General features: G+C 34.2%; 2 protein-coding genes across 2 annotated transcripts; one reads left to right on the forward strand and one right to left on the reverse strand.

Annotated features, from left to right (window-relative positions):
- Nucleotides 1-7,233: 7,233 nt before the first annotated feature.
- On the forward strand, nt 7,234-16,167 carry LOC106617935 (uncharacterized). Its single transcript, XM_036360495.2, has 9 exons — nt 7,234-7,551; nt 8,727-9,022; nt 9,080-9,138; nt 9,833-9,956; nt 10,079-10,259; nt 12,240-12,432; nt 13,518-14,630; nt 15,421-15,555; nt 15,612-16,167. The coding sequence occupies exons 1-9, from the start codon at nt 7,358-7,360 to the stop codon at nt 15,783-15,785; spliced, it is 2,469 nt and encodes an 822-aa protein (XP_036216388.2). The 5' UTR covers nt 7,234-7,357; the 3' UTR covers nt 15,786-16,167.
- A 273-nt stretch (nt 16,168-16,440) lies between these two features.
- On the reverse strand, nt 16,441-20,596 carry S1P (membrane-bound transcription factor site-1 protease). The gene is made up of 6 exons (XM_014235500.3): nt 20,361-20,596; nt 19,801-20,301; nt 18,881-19,733; nt 18,051-18,790; nt 17,282-17,987; nt 16,441-17,128 (listed from the first exon to the last, which is right to left on the reverse strand). The coding sequence occupies exons 1-6, from the start codon at nt 20,568-20,570 to the stop codon at nt 16,956-16,958; spliced, it is 3,183 nt and encodes a 1,060-aa protein (XP_014090975.1). The 5' UTR covers nt 20,571-20,596; the 3' UTR covers nt 16,441-16,955.
- Between the last annotated feature and the right edge of the window lie 392 nt (nt 20,597-20,988).

The following is a 20,988-nucleotide window of genomic DNA, read 5'->3' on the forward strand; positions in this document are numbered from 1 at the left end:
AACATTAAATTTTGTTTTAAAATTGGTAAAACTTTTACCGAAACGTTTCAATTGATAAAACAAGTCCATGGTGATGATTGGCTATCCCGTAGCAGAGCGCACGAGTGGTTTCAACGTTTTCAAAGGTTTGTTGCACGATAATGCGCTATCTCATCGATCGACGCTTGTGGCCGATTATTTGACCAAAAATCACAATTTAACAATCAACCACTCCCCGTATTCACCTGATATGGCACCGTGCGACTTCTACCTTTTCGGAAAAATGCATTTGCCGATGAAAGGAAAGCGTTATGCAGACGTGGAGGCCATTCAAAAGGCTTGCACCGGCATACTGGCGGCTTACCGGGCAACGAGCTAAAACACTCGCTCGACATGCTTTTGGACCGTGCAAAAAGCTGTATTAAAGCAGAAGGAGACTATTTTGAATAGAATTAATTGATTTTGCCGATAAAAAAAATTTGCTCTGTCTTTTTTTTTAAAGTCCTGTTTACTTTGGAACGCACCTTGTATAAGTTGATTTCTTCGAATTTGTAAAGTAGCAAATATACATAAGTGTGATCCTTACAGATGTGTATACGTAGCTTTCACTTAAAAATCTAAAACCTCGGAGAAAGTGATATAAAGAGAATGAGATGGCTGACTTATTATCAGGGGTGTTGTAAAATCTGATAGTTGTCGGAATCAAAATTGAAACCGATAAAAAAATGTAGTAGGTGTCATGAATTCAGAGATTATTGGTTTGACGTTCGAAACAGAAATTGTATCGGATTTGGGTGGAAGGGAAACCAATTTTATCGGTTTTGTTATCAAAAACAAAGCAAGAGGATATTCGCTGACAGATTTGAAATGTAATTAAGAAAATAATTTATATTATTGTAACGATTTAATTTATTTTTATTTTATAGAGAAAACATAAGAATAAAACACAAAAGGTCATATTTATTGAGTTTTTGGAAAAAATCCAGATATTTAAAGAGAATTTACAAAACGTAATAAACGAAATTAAACACCCAAATGCGTTTTTATTCAGTCGATAATCTGTAAAGTAAGCATGTATGCGAACATACAAATAAATGCAAGCCAAATTTTACATGCGACGCCGTTGGTGCATCAGGTGGTTACAGTGATCTTCTAATACCTTCCTTTTAATTTGTTCGTTGCTTTTTTCATTCAATAAAATAAAAGCTTAAAAAGCAAAACTCATTGTAAACTTTAGTAGACTTTATTCAGTATTTCAAATTTAACAAACGCTTTCAAATTTATTAATTTGCAATATTAAACAGCGGATTCGAATATTGGTTTTGCATATGTTCGAAAAGACGAAAATCCAATCAGATTCTGTGACACCATTAAAAATCACCAAAAAACAACTACGTAAATTTGTCTTGCATTCCACAACACCCCTGTATATCCCTATTATGTAAGGCAACTAACATATAGTTGGCTGATTACTACTCATGGTTGCTGTAACAGTATTTTATTCAAGATAATACAAAATAAAGATAACCGAACTTTTTGGACATAGATATAATAAAATGCACCTAATATCATGTTTGAAAGTGACTTTTCATTCAAAAAAGGTTAGATTAGACTCAATAAAACGTTTGCAACGATCAATCAGCTCATGTATCGATTTTTTTGTGTCATTTATGGGGCTGTTCTTCAGCACCACGATTAAGGCTGCTTTAATCTCTGGGATAGCGTCATAAAATGCCCCTTTTACTTGTATGTTGGCTTTCAGTTTTGGAAAAGTCACATGGGAATAGATCAGGCGATGTTCGAATTTCAATCACAGCGGCAATATAGCAAATCATCATATTCAATGTAAAAATGTTGCAACATTTGAAAATTTCAATCGTTTGAGCAATAAAATTTTGACATTTCATGAGCGCAAAACTGATAAAATCGACATCCGCAAAATTTATGATGGATTAAGAAAGTTTAGCGAAATCGCAGTTTATTTTAGTTTATAAATAATTAATATCATTTATTAATGCATAATACATTACTTTAAATAGATATTTGCATTGCTTAGGTTAAGTATCAACCGAGTATCTGCAGAAGAATAACAGAATTGTAATATTGGTGCACTTATTTGCTTGTTCAAGCATCCCCATCCGTTTCATCATTATTAATACGTTCACTTTTTTAGTCTTCATTTAATTAATGTGATATAATACTAATAATTCCACAGACTTTCAAAAGTTTCACTTTTCTTTTATTGAAATGGCTGTAACCTAAATATCTGTTATCCGATGTATTTTTTTAATGCTGCAAATTTTCAACATGATTTGAATATCAAGTTCGGTTATTTTTTGGGACACACCTTGAATTCATACCCGTTATATGGAAGGTAACTAGTAATATATATAGTTGCCTGACTGTTACTCATAGTTGCTGTAACCGTATTTTTGAGATTTTACGAAGAAATGGCATTGAAATTTGAGCTACCCCAAGTGAGTATACCTTCTGTACGATTTTTGGAAGGAATAACCAACAAAGTGATATTTCCGTGTGAGTGATTCAAATAATAATGATGTTATGCTTATATTATATAAAATGGTTAGATTAAGTAAAAGGACTGATCCTTGTACCTCAGATCACGAAGAATCTAGAACCTACTTGAACAGCTATGCATGCTGGACCTCCGTGGTGCACAAAACTCATAGATATGGATCAAAAGACTCTCATAAATCGACGAAGCCTGTCTTAAGTCTAACATAAATTTTTAAGGCAGTGAATAAATTAGACACTCTCACAAAGTATTGTAAATAAAAACGCCCATGTAATTTGTATATATACAGTTTATTAAACTTTTAATTACTAACGTTTAGGTTTAATTATAATACGCAAATCAATAAGTTATTCTACCAAAAGCGGATAATGACCAACATTCGTGAACTTAGCTTGGGCAGACGCGTGCTCCTTTCCAAAGTTAGTCAATCTGTCCCAAGGTACGCCGCACATACCATATATGGGGAACAGCACTGTAGGAAAGACGAAGTCTATATTACGGTTAAGCGCAACCAGAGCTTTCCGAACTGTATCACTCATGGCGGTTGTTGTCACTACAGGCATTATATCTGAAGACATATAAAATATAATAAATATAAAAGAATTTATGACAAAACCAAAAATACTGGTAGACGCCTAACGACCGAAGAGAAGAAGTAGGAGAGACAACGAAGTATTGACGAGTGGCAGACGCTGGGATGAGACGACGGATAAGCAAGCAAGTAGTAATGCAATTAAATTGGGGCAAGAGTGACATTTGGCGTTAGGCAGAAAGCATCGTGCGCAAACGACCCAACTTACTTTCCATAAAATGATTTCTATTTATGAAAAAATAAAAATAACATTAACGTATACATTGAGCATTTAAAAAGAAAAGAAAGAATTCGTTGAACAATTGAAAGGTAGTGTCTAACATAACCTCAAAATTTTCTTTTAAAACTTGAAGTACTTGAATCTACACACCTATCCATTAAGAAATAGAAAATACTTGGAATGCAGCATTCCCTCATCTTTAATCTGACAAATTATTTACTTTTATTAATAAATGTGTGTGTGTGTTTGCTACTGCGCGACAAGTTGCTTATACATGTCCATAGGCACATATGCACATACATATGTATGTATTTTATGCAATTAAATGATAATATGGTATGGTGGACGTGATGCGGAAGTGATAATATAACGCGACACCGCTTGCATATAAATTGTGTGGCGTGTGTGGAAAGAAATTGGGCGCGACAACGGTTCAATACTTGAATGAATTTTTAGAGCAAGTATGTCGCTAGCACTTAGTTGTTGTCTATATATGTAAACATGCCGTTGTAAAGCTCTTTGAGTTGCTTTCGTATAAGCTGCTTGTAAACCAAAACTAGTAGCGGGTTGAACTCATAGAAATGTATTTGATTTATTTTTAGCGAATGCCTTCTCCACCTGCTTGAGATTATCAAATAAAAAACAGAAGACTTAAGCGAGAAACTTGCTAAAAATAACTTCGAAAATTGTGCAATCTTTCAAGAGGCCGTTCAGAGGACTTTTTCCGTAACATTAAATATTGAAGCAATATTTGCTTTTTCTTTGAATTTATAAAGACAGCCGAATTTAGAGGTTGTTTTAGTCTAGAAATCTTAATGAATGAATTTTTAAAAATTCAAATAATTTTCAAAGCTATAATCATTTTAGTGTCGTTGTGGCTTGGCCACTTTGGTCTTATCACAAGTTCTAATCAGTTGATTTACTTGACATTTTACTTTCTTTTAACATTTCTCTATATCTGAAGAACTGAAAATTTCAAATTTATAATATTTTTAAACAACTGGAAAAAGTTAAAACATTAGTGAAAACTCAACCTCTATTTTTGAGTAGCCATCATTTTATATATTTTTCAGTTGATTCATATAATAATCACACTTATACAAATCAAGAATCCGGCATTGTTTCAGTTTTTAAATGATCACAAAGAAATCGTTACGACGACGATGCAGTATTTTCCCCCCTCTACTTCAAGGACCCATAATTTTGTGTTTATTTTGGGTACTTTCAAGAGTATGAATAAATAAATGATAAAAAGTGGATAGTAAGAATATCATTTGCTTGTCAATTGTCAAAAAAAGCTCTCGGGGATCTAGACTAAAAAACTCCCTTAAATTATAAAAAAAGACTTAAGCGACAAACTTGCCAGAAATACTCACGAAGATTTGACAATGTTTGTCAAAATACCATAAAAAAGGGCTTTCAGAGAACTTTTTCAATATGATACGACTGGACTAAAAGTCTTAAGCCAAAAATACACTCGGTACGCCTAAGAACGACTGAGAAAGCGTTCACTGTGTGTTTTTCTAATTTTAATTTTAGAATATAAGACTAATATTTTTAGTAATGAAAAATTATTATCTTTTTCTCGGTATACCAACCGCCATCACTAACGTAACTTCAGTTCAGTCAGTTATATCGCCACTGATGATGAAGGAATCATAAAAGCCAGGTGTTTGAAAATCATGAATGTGTTAGCCTTGGACTATACATACATATGTGGTGGGACTTTATATGGTATATTAACAATATAGAAATTGAAATTATATTTATATCTCTATCTTTTATTTACACATATAATGTTCGCGTATTTTACAGACCTAAACTAGTCGATTATACAGGATGTTTAAGGCTAATTAGGGTAAAAAAAAATATATATATATATAGATCTGGCATCAACTGGCATCAAGCAGTACTGCAATCAAATTAGAGGAGTCTACTTTTGTATTGCTAAACTCCTTGAAGCTTGTCTCATGTACAAAGGTACATGTTTATGGATGCTTCTCTGCTCATGGATTAGGGGTTTTGAGGTGTTTCACAGAAAACCTGAAAGCCGCTAGAATGATAAAATTGTATAAAAACTTACTCTATTTGAAGTCAGCTGAAATGTTTTACGGTAAAAATAACCTTGATAGGATACTGCAAGACAATGTTTGGAATGCAACATAGGGCCAGACTCTGTACTCAATGGACACAAAAAAAAGATATTGTTATTTTAGATTGGCCAGACGCCAAATACTCAAACATACCTACAGGTCGCTTACTGTGGAATATGCGGAAAATTTAGTTGCACGTTGCCATCAAAGATGTCAGGCTATAATATTCAACCCGGCAGAGTAAGAAGCAGGTATTGAATAAACGTAAGCTGTGAGAAAACAATGTATTTTTTATAATGACAACTTTTTTTCAAATACCTACCTACACTTTGGTAAACAAAAACGTTATTTTTTGAAGGCACTGTACTTTTACCGGCTTATGTATACAGTGTTAACTTGACCAATGTAGAAGAAGGATTACCAGTACCTGATTTCTCTGTTAGAAGTCTCCAGAAAAGAGCATTACTCACCTAAAAGCATGTTCGCAAAATAATATAATATTTCTATACATTTTGCTTTCTCCCTGTTGTTGTTGTTGTAGCGGCAGAATTCTACCGAGTAGACAGTCCTTGGCCGGAATAAATCCGGGTCCGTTCCGGTTACGTAGACCCGACTGTCGTGAGAACGGTGGCTTTCTCCCTCTTTATATACAGCAAGGCATTTGCTGCAATGGTCCTGCAATATTTCGGTTCCGGTTCGACAATGTGAAGACTTGAGGTCTTCAAAAGTGAGTGAAAGGTGTTTCCAGTGAGCCACTTTTTGAGTTTGGGAATGCGGAAGTAATCACTGGGGACCAAATCTGACTTTGTGGTTGGCATCATGAGTGTTATACATTTTTAAATGAGAAATACTATACAAATAATTTAAAGTTTTTCAATTCCATAAACTAAGAATAGTAATTTAAGATAGCTTAAGACAACAACTGAGTTCCAAGTAGCTAGGACTAATAAGATTGGGTTTCAATTTTATTGATATCATGTATCACCTCCCTGAAGTGGGTTGAAATAAACGCGCTTAACGACTGAAATTTTTTGTTTGTCAAAACACAAGGTCTTCTAAGTGTCGTTTCGTGCTGGAAACGTCGTTTCGACGTATTTATTGCGAAAGGATACTCATTACACACATACAATATAATATTATTGTTGTAAAAAAATCGAATTTCGAAACCACAGAAATCAAAACGAAATCGTTCCATTACAATAACATTTTTAATAATACAAGTATGTAACAAGCATTGTGCCTTTGCGTGAGTGGATGTCCTTAGCCACAATTTACCTATTTGGAATACGCTTGCATATTTTGGCAGTTGACGCTAAGTATTGCCAATAATATAGATATCGATTCATGACAAACGCCTTGTCATACACATTTTAGTGCAACCATAAAAATATAAAGGTTTATTTGCTGGTGTGTATGTAAGTGTGTCAATTAAGGCCGGAATACTATCTAGAAATAGTGTGAAATTGTTTTGTTGACGATTTGACGTTTGCATCACTTTTACCAATCACACTTGCAATTTGGCGGGCCATATTTTTACCAAGCGAACGAGAAAGTGCTGTCTAACAAACAAACATACATACAATTAAACGGTATACAGTACTTAGTTAGCGCTGTGGCATTGCATGAGAACTAAATAGATTTGAGAATTGTAGAGAAAAAGATATTAGCGGGTATTTATAACTTATTGAATTGGCGTTTAACACGAATTCATTTACCACTAAGTTCGATTTGCAATGGTTTGGCGCGACCTCCAAATGGCCTATATTTGCATATACGATTATATATGCCATATGATTTATACTTATTTTCATACTGTTTTATATTTATCAATTGCGCTTGCCAATACTGGTGGAATAGTGCAATATTTAGTTGTGATCTGCTGGTGCCACAGTGCAGTGATAGAGTGACGCTAACCGTAACAGTAGTAACGGTAAAAAATGTCCAATCATCTGTTCTTTTTGAGTTTAGCGGATATCTTCTCCGTTTATCCAACAATTTTCAAAGAAATAATCGCCACACGCGAGAATCAAACGCTTATCTATTTGCCGAGTGATGTCGATTGGCAGGAACGCATGTATTACCGCCTCTTGGAGGTTCAAAAACGTGTCAACGAAACCGTCGATAGTGGAGTGTGAGTAAATTTTACTATTTGTATATAACAATTTCGCTATGTTAAAATTTGGAACGCCATAAGAACCCACGTTCTTCTCTGCTAAGGTCTACTCATTTTTTTACCATCAACCTCAGATCACATTGAGGTCTTTATATCATGTGTTCCAATATTAGATCCATAAATATCCAAAGCACAGAAATTGTACCCTATCGATGATCGTGTACCTAATTGTATATCGATTTTTATAGAATATTTTCGCCTGCAGTTCTCCGTTCATTTGCGTCAAAGCAGTAACAGCGAAACTAATATAAATGATATATAAGGTCTAGTAAAAACAATTCATTATATTTTTAATAGATGTATAAGTTTGATCGAGTGAGTCGGTATTGATTACCCGAAGCTCCGGAAGCTTGGTTGGCAGATTCTTAAGCATCCACCTTATAGCCTAGACCTGGCACCAAATTCTTACTTCATGTTCCTGGCTATGCCGATTTATTTTGTTGGTAAACAATTTTCCCCAAGAGAAGCTAATAAAAATCAACTGTACCAGTTTTTTGTTGATAGTTTTTTACTTTTATGATAGTGGTATTATGAAATTATCTTCAAAATGGCAACGGTGCTTATTAGACTTAAATCGAATCGTTCTAACTATGCTAAGAAAAATCTTCAATTTAATGCAAAAATACTGAATATTTTTTTACTTATATAAAGTCTCAGCTCTAGATACTATAAGGTAGTTTAGCTAAAGAAGTTACGTCTCGAATGCGCAGGTAATCTCAACAAGCATTTTTACTACACTATGGTTGACTTGTCATCGAGCTACTTGCTCTCCCGCAACAGTAAAATTACATTTTTACTCTAGTAAACTCAATATCACCAAAAAGTTGAGATGTATCCACCCCATTTACATTCACTCTTCTAACCTCGTATACAATTGCGCAATCCCTAGATGACGACAAGTCTTGGAACTAAGTTATGTGTTTCCACAAGCTTTTCAACACATTTTAGAGAAGAAGCCGCTCAGAGTTGATTTAATGCTTTTAAAAGTATTTTACATTCCATTTCGTAGGCACTACTCAATTCTGATATAACCCCTTCATAAATTACAAGTTTAATAAGACAATTCCTTAATTAATTCAAATTAGGCTTATTTAGGCTACAATATTTTTAACAATACAATATTTTAATTTTAGCGAGGTGGACTATGTCGTCGTGCGCAAGGACACACATTTATTCAACCATCTGTCAAGCGTTTTAAATATATCTCCAACAATCTCACCTAACGTTTCACCAAATGGTTTCAACAAAATATCGAAAAATAAATGCCAACAAATTCGTGGCAGATCATTGAAAGACAAGAGCAAATTTTGGAATTTAAAAACTATTTCTCTTGCTGCAAAACTACTCGCAAAGCCACCAAAGCAAGTGCAGTTCGAAAACGAACATGAAATGAGGAAAGTCTATTCACTGATCTATGATGTGTTTCGATGTAAGTAAACAGACCTCGATATAACTACACATGTTATTTATTATGCGATATTTGCAGATAAAGTCGTCCTTTCGCATTCCCTAAATGACATTAAGTTTTATGAAGAATTTCCAGAGGTGAGACACTAATTAAAATGTAGGCAAAAGGAACAGCCTTTTCAATTTAAACAAGAAAAAACGTTAACTTCGGTTGCACCGAAGCTATAATATCCTTCACAGATACAAAGGTTCCTTACAATAACTTGATTCCGATCAAATTTCGTAAAGATACCTTTTCAAATAAAAAACTTTCCCACAAAAGCACTTGATTCCGATTGTTCAGTCTGTATGGCAGCTAAATGTTATGGTGGTCCGATATCCGTTCCGACAAATGAGCAGCTTCTTTGTGAGGAAAGGACAGGTGCAAAGTTGTATATATTTTATAGGGATCCGACGTTTCTTTTGGGTGTTACAAACTTCGTGGCAAACTTAATATACCCTGACCAGGGTTAAAAATGGAACCAATGTTATTACACATTTTTAGTCTCAATTTTTGTTACCAAAAATTCACGGTTAAATCGATTCTTAACTGTTAATCGAGAGCCTTCTTCAGATTTTTTCATTTAGTTGGAATTAATTTTTACAGCAGACTCTTCTTAAAAAAACCTTAAACTTGTAGAACCCTTCGATTTTCGGATAAAATTGTTACAGACGCTACGAATAATATTGAAGCATGCCTTATAAACTACCAAAGTAACGGATCCTTTTGTATATGTATACTTGATATAATGTATAAGATTAAACCAAAATTCTTCATATTTCACCATTTAAGTGCAAAGGCGACGAGAACCGCATTTGGTTAATGTTTTACGAATTACTAAGACGAAACTTTAAGCAACGTTTTTCTGAAGAAATCGACTTGCAATATCAATTATTTCGTGAATCAGATGTAGAAGGTGAATATAAAGAAAATAAATAATTTATTTAAAACATATTATATATACCATAAACAAATATAGTATAACAATATTCATCACTCCTTGCTTATATCGTATTTATAACATATCATTGCTTGCAGGAATCGCCGAACATCTATGGAATTTTCGAAAATCTTTAGCAGCCTCAGTGGCCCGAATGAGAATAAAATTCAATGCACTCAGCCTTTCCAAGTTATTGCCCATTCACCTACAAAATGAAAAGGTCGCCAATGCAGTATCAAACACAATGGTAACGGGTTGGATAAATCCCTTTTTATTACGGTAATTATATTCAAAAATGCTGGTTTAAGAAAGCTTAAATGAACTTTCACTCACTCTCTGATTTTAGACAATTAGAATTAACCAAAGTTTTAACATAAGCAGTTTAAACAGCAAGTTAAATTAATATCGAAACCCGAACCCCGTCTATATCTAATATAACCGGAAAATAATATTTCGAAGTAAAAAATTTCAAGTAAAATATTCGGAGAGATACACGTATCCTTAAATCCCACTTCAATTTATTTTCAAAATAGAAACGATTGAACTTAGTTAAGTGGTAAACTGGCATGAATATCTTATATTGAAAGTGATAAAGGTATACAAGAAAAATAATTATAATTCCAAGGTGCATTGCTTATAGCATAAAACGGTATACAAAGATTTTTATCTCGATTTTGATCGGCCAGTTTATATGGCAGTTATATTCTATATGTAGTCCGATCTACTACAAACAATTTCTTCGGAGATTGTTGCGCTGTCTTTAGCAATAGTCTGCGTCATATTTGAAGATTTCCGGTAAAATAAAAAAGTTTTCCATACAAGAACTTAATTTTGATCGGTCACTTTGTATTGTAGCTATATGCTATAGTGGATTTATGATAAGTGGACATGGCTAAATTGACTTTTTTGTTATGCAAATAATTATATGCTGTACATGATTTGAACAAAATGTCGGCCCGTTTGAATGTCTCCGCCCATATACGCTAATTTTCGATGACCCGATGCAGCATTTCGACTGGAATTTCGGCAATAATGTGCTGAATATTGTCTTCGCGTTCCAGCATTACTGGTTGATTGGCGTAAACCTTTGATGTAACATACCCCCAGAGAAAATAATCTAAAGGCGTTGAATCTCAAAATCTTGGAGGTCATTTGACTGAGTCGCTTCTCGAAATTAACGAGTCGCCGAACTTTGCACCCAATTTGTCCATGTTTAGACGTGAAACATGAGGTGATGTACGAAATAGAGCTCGGCCGCGTCGATTTCCTTACTAATTTCGAAAGAAATAAACCCCAATATGCCCAATGCCGCCATACCACAATCCGCACCAAACGGTAAATTTTGGGGATGCAATTGCTTTTCCTAAACCACACGACAATTTTTTTATAGAGGACTATAAAGCCATAAATGGGATACATCTGACAAGACCGTGGTTTGCGCGAAGAGTTCTTACAGTAGCCACCGGGGAACGTAAATTTGCGTAATAATCTTGGACAATTTCCAAGCGTTGTACTAAAGTAACAATCCAAAATGAATGGATAGACGCTGTATATATAGTAATTTTAGTTATTACCAACATTACAAACATATATGTATATAGTAATTCTTAGTGCAATTGCTACCTTAACGTTATCGAATATAAGAGCATCCATTGAATTGGACAAAATACGAAGTCGCATACTATACGTAATGTCCATTCTCATGAATAAATTCAATAAATATTCAATAACATATTGATTTTCTACGGATTAAACGTTGGGACGGATATAATCTGGATAGTATGAGTATCTGTTTAAAAGTTTTTTGTACAAATATCCAGTTATCCAGATTTACGAGTATCGCAAGTTACTACCTATAAACTTGATAGCGACGTCATGCTATATATTAGCGAAGTTCAGTGTTTTGCCATATACAGAATTACTCTCTGAAGATATTCTTCTATATTGGTCTACACGCCTTTTCTACCCAGGAATGCAACATTAATTACATATTCATCCGAATCCATTTGCACTCGGTCTAGTACACAGCTAATGCTGGACGTGTTTCGGTACTCATTCTTCATAAAAAGTTTATTTCAAAAAGAGTTTTAGAATTGCGTATGTTAGAGATTTGTAATTCTAACGGTATATTCATATGTCATAGATGTAGCAGTTGCATATGCACATAGCACGTTAGTATATATATTCTTATATAGATAAACAAATTCGATTTCACTCATAGCAAATAAGTAATTTCATTGTTTTCCTTTCATACTGTAGTGATAAAACTTCAGCTGATGAATTTCTACACGAATGCGGCTATATTCTGCAGGAAAGTGATAACATGTACATTTTAGATACAAATCATTATCGTTGGGACAATGTTTGTCCACTGTTTGTATCTTGTGTGCCACAAGATAAGGGTGCGTTCACCAAATCAAAACTGGTCACGCAACATTATTTTATCATTCAGGTAAGCGGTAAGCGTTGAGCCTTGAGCCATAAGTCAAGATATGTAACTGCAAGTAAGTTATTATACAATAGCCTACAGCCAAAAGCAAAAAATTATTTATTATATTATATTAGATATTATAAATTTTTTTAAATTAGCAAAGTATTCTCATCATCACACATTTTCCCGAAATAAATTGTTCGTTATTTTTCAGCAACTTGACGGACATAAACAGTGTACAAGTAACAAGTAAAACGAGGTTTCAACCCAGTCGGGGCGTTATTATTCAGTTAGGATATTTATTAAGTACTTTAATGTATTATAATGGAATATATTTCTAGAAACACCTTTCGCACAATTCGCTGATTATGAAATTATTTTGATAAAATTTACGATAATTATGGATTTATATCTGTCAGTGAATAGTTGGTGTAACAGCTGAGAACTGATATCTTTTATTAAAAACACTGTTTATTAAAGATAGTTTATTTACATAATATTACCATATATTAATGTTGTTGATGTGATTCTTGCCTACATCTATGTTCGAAATACAATATATTCTAAATTGTATTTAATTATGTCTATCTTCAGGCGGTATCATATTAAAATACCATTTAATATCTAAATAATGCTTAGAATAGAAAAATTAGTATGAAACATTGTTATAAAGAATGAGGCAACGAAAAACTTAAATTTGGTATAGTATGGGTGATTTCTTTTACACCTATTAATTCTATTAAATTATGACGTTTCTAAATTGTTAAACTGTTGGTATCCAATCTGATAACAGATCCCTATTAGGAAGATGGCTAGGAGCAGGCTTTATGTACTTTCCTGAATGCACATCTTAAAATTGTATTTAAAAGGAATTTTTTTGAAGGGAAAATTTGTCAAATTTCTCCATATTTGGCTTTGACCTGATTTCCTGTGGTTCTTACACCACCTCACCTCATTCCACTAAGTTAACCATATGTCCATTGTAAAGTTAATCTCTTAGTTAATAATCAATATTCTCTTACTCTATGGAAGATATATCGTGATTATAAAGACAAATTATATTATTCCTCTACACTACTTTAATAATTTTACTATTTTTTTTTTAGGACAAGGCATTCTCATATGGACCAGCCGTTATGTCTAGGCTCCTCGACTACTTCCAATTAAGCGGAGACATACTACAAACGCACATTTCCTCGCCACGATCCACAGCATATTTAGCCTCACTGTTCCATTCCGTAAATCGAGTCAACAATTTTTATGTTTACGGTGCAGGACCAAATCTCAAAGAATATCGAAAGTTCATGGAAATACTTGGCGTTAATAATATACGTATTTATGCAGAGCCCTTTACGTCATTCCCATTAGAATCGAAACGTTTCGGCTATGTGGTCGGTATTTTCGCCAACCCGCCGAACTCTTTTAGCGCAATTTCCGATCCAATCGATTTGATATGCTCACGTGGCGGTGACTTGAGTATGTTAGAAGTGCTCACTGAATCGGAGATAAGTGAGGAGGGCAAACGTAGGGTCTCACTAATACTGGACGAACAACTACTTACATTGCAATTGGCCATGTCGAGACCACAAATACAATTTTTACTCTACCAAACTCATTCGATTGTTTCATCGGAGAATCAGGATATGGTCGATTATGCTGTGAAACACGTAAACGAAACATCGTTAAGGAAACATCAAAGTTTCTTCAGAGAACGTAAACGTCTGGAAGCAATAGCCGAAGCAGAGGCTGCTAATATACCAGCTGCAGCAATGGGTTCGCCGAGGAAACGTGCCCCAAACGCGCAAGCTGACGAGAAAGTTAAAGCACAGTCTGCCACAGAAGCTGCTGCTGCAAAATCGGATGGGACTGCTGAAGTGAGTGGAGTAGCAGATGAAAGTGAAGAGAACGTAGTTCTCCCGGACGCCGATGAATTTATGTGCGAAAATATACCTGATATTTGTATTAATCAGGATAGCTGTATAAATCAACATTCGATTGGTTGTTATCTTTCATTAATTAAAAGAACTAAAATCACACAATTGAATGCCAAGTATCTAATAAAGATGGCAGAGGCGAGAGGTCTCTTCGATACAGCAGACAAAAGCGCCGTGCCGAAAGTGAAGAGCATTAAAACGCAGGAAACAAATGTCGAACCGACTATGGAAAGCGATTACTTCAGCAGTCACAGAGTAGTGAAGCACATTAATGTGGATCAGTTGGTAAGGAAAATAAGCCTAATTAACAAACATATGAAAAATGAGACCTACAGAGTTCGGAATAAATTGGCAATGTGTCCGACAAATTTACGCTTTTTGTTTGAACTTATTTCCTTGCCGGTGGAGAACAGTGGGCAGAAGTTACAATCATTGATAGTAAGAAGGTCCAATTCGCATTTTTACAAGCAAGTCAAGGAAAACATATAGAAATGTTATACTCTCTATTGAAGATATATCGCAACATCTACAAATTGGTATTTCAGTTTCGAATTTTGGGATTGTGAGTATACAGAACCGACAAGTTGATTAGTTTCGTCCTAGATATTCAAATGGCAATTATTGCTATCCGTTACGACTATACAAAGTCCCACTGCGTATATCAATTGTAGACAAATTCTTCGCCAACAGTTCCGTCCAAAAGGTTTTAAGATCGCTGGCAAGGCACTTTTTCCTTTGCGCCATATAAAAGAACAATCTTAGTGTAGCCGCCGTAGTAAAGTGGGGTGAATGTGTGACTATCCAACAGAATATTTTGGAACTCGGCCAAAGCAATTCTAAAACTAATCAAAAACTAAATATTTTCTATTGATTATTGCTCCTCTTCAAAAACTTTTAAACCTCTGGGTTGATTTTTGTGTAATCAAACTTTTCATCTAAGTTTAGAAACCTTCAAACATATAGCAGAGATCTTTTTATGTTTAGGATATACCTGAAAAGTTCTTCTGCGTTACAATAATTGTTTTGAATCAATAAAAATATTTGATTATTTCATTCTACTTTCATATGTGTTTAGATATCGCGCTTGATGACAAATACAAACGCCAGTTTAAATCGCATTGGCATAACTAAAGCGTCCAACCTAAGTCATCCAGTAAAATTTAAATTTAAGAGAAAGGAGTGCAAACGTTATAAGGCTACATTGCTAAAGGCATACGACAAATTTTCGGTATTGTTAATTTATTAATTACAACTTGTATATTTTAGGTCTACCAAATCTCAAAACAGCAATCGGGTATATATCGGCGATGTTCAGTTGAAAGTTTGGAAGAAATTTGTTCAATAGCAATATGTTGCTTACAGCGCAAAGGCTTAAAAAAATATCCATATCCCTTGCATATACTAAATTTAATAATAAGAAATAAACAAATCTTTAAGTAATTGCCAAGTTTTAATAATCTAACCCGCGTCGACCGGGTAAAAATGACAAGAATACAACTAAATTTCAATTTGCAAGGCTGATGAGCTGACTAGGTTAGGTAGTTCAGTTTCACTAGCTGCAGAATTGGAACGAGTAGGAACTCCGCTGCCTTCTAGCGGTTCACTACTGGATGGTTGGGCCTCAAATGACTTCGACAAGCGCTGGCAACTGTGTAGCAGCAATGTCCTTGTGAGCGCTTCGCCCTCATCAAAGTTCACCTTTCAATAGTTGTAGTAATTCTAACTCTCTTCACTCTCCGATCGGGATCAGGGTTGCGAAGTTTTTAATTCAAAAATTTTGGATTGAAAATTGGAATAAAAATTTTCATCCAAGACATTTAGGAGAAACAACTTTTAATTTAATATTGTAATAAAAAATTTTATTTTATTAATCCTAAACATCTTGGATAAAAAATTGAGAAAATATTATCTAACTTAAAAATTGAAGTTACAAATAAATTTATTATTTTTCAAAATAAAAAATGATATTAAAGGGAATGAAACGAAATATAAATAAGACAAGAAGAGCTAAACTATCTACATATTTAATTAAAAACAAGTTTTCTTTTTCAAAAATTAACCAAAATTCTGAAAAAAAGTATTTTATTTATTTTTTTTTATAATGTTGGTATTAAATTTTTTTTCTATTCGGTATAAGGGATTAAAAATTAAATAATAATAATAAATTTTTAATACATTATTTGCAACCCTGATGGATGAAAATATAATCATCTACACACTTTCTTATTGAATATCCCACCTTTATCAGTTCAAGGCTTAAATATATCGATCCTCATACTATTGGCCACCGAAATGAAATATCGAAATAGAAATAAAGCCACCTTCGTCCTATAAAAATCCGAGACTATTTAGGGTCTACGTATACATCTGAACGACAATATGCAGAATGTGTTATACCTCTAGAATAATAACAACACCATCCATTTTAACACCAAAAGCCTTATTGACCAGCAAGCGAACAACCCTTGCATTTCTAAAGTGAAACGAAATATAATATAATATTTTGTAAACCTGACAAGAAAATCACTTCATTGCGATTTGTATTATTATAACTTAAATAAATAATGTATACAAAATTATTTTGATAAACAAAATATTATAAATTTTATACTATATGCCCCTTTTTCTTCTAAAACATTTTATAAAGAATATGAGAACAATACTTGTCAACAGCATAATGAATAGCAGAGTTAGTTTTATTGTTCTCTCGTCATCTTCGTCCGAAGGTAAAGCATTATTTTTAGCTTCGACGATTGGATTTAGTAACTCGGCGACTTTGTGATCTACGAAAAAAAAGTATAATTATTGAAAAAAAACAGTAAAAGAATTAGTTAATATACTTTATGCATATACACGTATGTAAATCATATAAATATTATATTATTTCCACTCCATGAATTATATTGATTATCGTAATACTTAAAAAATGACATTACCTTTACTAGCTTTTAGTAAATTCAAGTCGATGTGCTTTAAACGTTTCGTAGTAAGTTTTATATCCGCTCCATTGACACCCTGCGGCTGCAGCCAGTTGAGAGTTTCACAAGCCTCAGTCTCTTTTTTGTGGAATTTGTTATTCGAATCGATTACTTTAGAATGTAAATGTAAATTACTACTGTACAAACGTAGCGGTAGTAGGTCTTCCTCATTATTATAAAACTCGGCAATGCGATTTAGTTTTTGTAGCAGCTCCGATTTATATGCAGTCATAGTATATTCCAGTATGGCATCTAGCAGCCAGAAGCATGCTTTTTCGAGATGTATGGAGTCCAAACAATTTGAATCGCTAAAAACTGCGATGCGTCCGCTCGTACTGCTGCTTATTATGGATAAAGTTTCGAGCATTTCTTTTAAGTTTTTAGAATTATTTTCCGTCAGCTTATTAAGTGAGTTCGCATTACTGTGTCTATTATGTTTATCAACATTTAGTTCAAGTAATATACGTTTATTTAATATGGGATTTCTTTCAGCAGAAATTTCTGTCTCGATGTTGGGCTGTTCGACATTATTCTCTTCGTAGCTAGTCGGCGTTTGTGCATTTACCGTTAAATATTGTTTGCGCAATTCGCTCTGAGTTTGAAAGAGACCAAGTATGGGCTTGAATATTTTTTTATTGTCAGCCGTATTGGGATTTTCCAAAATCTTAAAGGAGGATATATTTACTTAATTATTATATGATATATAAAGTCAGTTTACGACATTTACCTCAAACCCCTGATCGTGGAGTTCTGCACCGACAACAATATCATCATTTCCGCGTGGAATTTTCGCTAATGTTGTGCCGCTGGCTATATACATGGAGTGATCGCCCATTGCGAAAAATCCCTCTGCGATAAAGTCACTAAATGCAATGCCATACGGTTTTAATAGCTCATTGAGTGCTGGTATATTGGAACCACCGGTGTCCGGTATCCACCATTGTCGCGTATTCTCATCGAAAAATTTGATTTTCTTCATGACTGTTGTATTATACCAATCCGCAAAGACGACAACACTAAGACCTTCATTGTAAACATCATTTTCGATTTTTTTGATTTCCGCATCGAAAAATTCCTCTTCCGAATCGACGATAAGCAGCGTACCATACTCGCTAGCATTGAAGCAAGTATACGGCATGCGTAAGATATCTATATAGTAGCCAGCATTACGCAGATGTGTGTATAAATCTCTAAAATTTGTATGTAGATGATCGGCGCGCCAATCTAAAGGATCCGATTTGATTTTGAGATTGTCACGTGGTATATAGCCTGGCGGATATTTCAAACTATGATACTGGTCCCAGAGTATGCGTTTGTTTCTTGGTGGTTTCGGTATGACAGTCACTTTAAGTGGAAAATTGATTTTGGTTACAATTATACCTTCTTGTTGCTCTTGTAAGCACTCGATTTCTAGACTGATATAGCCTTCAGCGACTCCTTTAAAATTATCACCTTTTTCGTTTACAACTAAAAACCAAAATCAATAAATTATTATTAATTTATTAAATTTGACTAAGTAATTGTTTTTATCTATAAATATATTTTTCTGTTTAATACCTATATGCACTGACATCCAGCCAGACCAGGGCCATAGAGTCGTTGAATACGACACAGCAACATTTAAAATGTTTCCGTGTTTGTCAGTGTGTGGATGCCAGATGGGTGCATCTTTGATCACGCCCGTAACTGCAATGCCATTCAATATGGTGACATTTACAATGATGGGCATACTACCATGGTAAATCGGTTGCGAACTATATGGCCACATATAACTTTCTGTGGTGTCCAAATATTCAGGACTAAGCGTTATTTTGGGCTCATACGTTAAAAGTAATTGCATGCTCTTTAAGATATCCAGTTTACCATGTCCCTGTTCAAACATATTGTTATCTGACAGACGTTCAGCGCCTTCGATCAATATCTGTTTCATTGATGAGGGATTAATGAGATTCAATTTCGATAACGCACCACTAGCAATTAAAGCCACAGCGCCAGCAACAACTGGTGATGCTACCGAAGTACCAGATAGCGAACGGCAGCCGCCATGCACATTACTGCCTTTAACCTGACTGCCAAATGTGACGATATCCGGTTTCAGTCTACCATAGCCCCAAGGTAGTTCCCAAGTTGTCATGCCTCTAGAGCTAAATTTGGCAACTTTATGTTCGAAATTAATGCCACCAACACCAATAACATCACTCTGGTCGCCAGGATTGTTGAGTGTGCCATACAGTGGTCCGTCATTTCCTATTGCAGAAATCATTATAACCTTATTAGCGGATAATTCGAGCACTTTGTCCACAAATGGATGATCTAAAAAATCTGGACCGCCTATGCTTAAATTTAGCACTTTGATTTTCTTAAAAATAGCATAATTGAAGGCGTCCAAAAACCATGAAGTATATGAAACCTGTTAATGTTGGGGCGTAAATAAATAATATATATCGAACTTTTCACTATAAACAATTGACAGATACCTGAGAATTAGTGAAGACTCTATATATATGCAGTTCTACATCTGGTGCCAGTCCCAGGCATTCTTTAGCTGATGCAATAACACCAGCAACAAATGTGCCATGACTCACACCATCGTCTAAAGATTTTTCATTTGTCCAGTTGGTGCGTTCCTTAACACGTCGAAAATGTGGATGCGACTTTGCTAAGCCGGTATCGAAAACAGCTACCTTTACGCCAGCGCCCGTAATTCCCATGCCCCACAAAACATTGGCTTGTAGCATAGTTGTAATTTGAGTTGGAATTGCACGTAAAATATGTCGACCTATACGTTGATGTGTGTGATTATAATTTAGAATCCTTTTTACGCTACGCTGTGGCGAAACTTTATTGACAAGTGGATGTAATTCAAGCTGTAATATTTGTGCGGTCGTTAAATCACTGCATTCTAATTGTATCAAATCAAAATCGCTGGGGTAATTGAGCGCAGCATTCTGACGCTCAACTATATTCCATTCAGAGATCTTTAATGAGAAAAACATAAATAATTTATTTTATTTTATAGTCTTAAGTATTTTTGTACATTAGCTCGTCGAAAGGCAGCGTTTAGGTATTTCCTTCTTGCGGCAGGAAAATAGTAGTACCGGTATTGTACGATATACTCATTTTTCAGTATTTTGCTTTCAAATATAACTTCTTCAACATGCGTGCATTGTACACCATATATTTTCCAATGGATATTGGCAGTAAATATAGAACAAAATAAAATTATACGCGTGAGGAATAACAACATATTTATTTATATTATCAGTTTTGTTTTGATTACATATCCTTTCAATCGTAGAGTTTAGAAACAATGCTACCAGAAATATTTCTTACTCCTAAGGCAGTGTACACACGCAACTCTTAAATTAAAACCGTGTGTCATGTATTCGGACCAACAAATTGAAAAATTTATAAATATATCTGAAAAAAATAAATACTTAAAGTTTTTTTACGCAGAAGACTTTGTAACAACGCAAGCAATCTGTTTTATAATTACTTTGCTGAACTTTGCGACAGTTAATTTCCCATATACGGTTCAATTTCGCCCGTGCTGCGAGAGGCAAAAGTGTTTTTATAACAGCATATTCCAATAAATAAGTAAACTATTTATATACTTTAAATATAGAATTAAATAATAATTTATTAAATGTCATATATCCACTAAT

This window comes from Bactrocera oleae, chromosome 6 (genome assembly GCF_042242935.1).
Source record: "Bactrocera oleae isolate idBacOlea1 chromosome 6, idBacOlea1, whole genome shotgun sequence".
In the NCBI taxonomy this organism is placed as follows: Eukaryota; Metazoa; Arthropoda; class Insecta; order Diptera; family Tephritidae; genus Bactrocera; species Bactrocera oleae.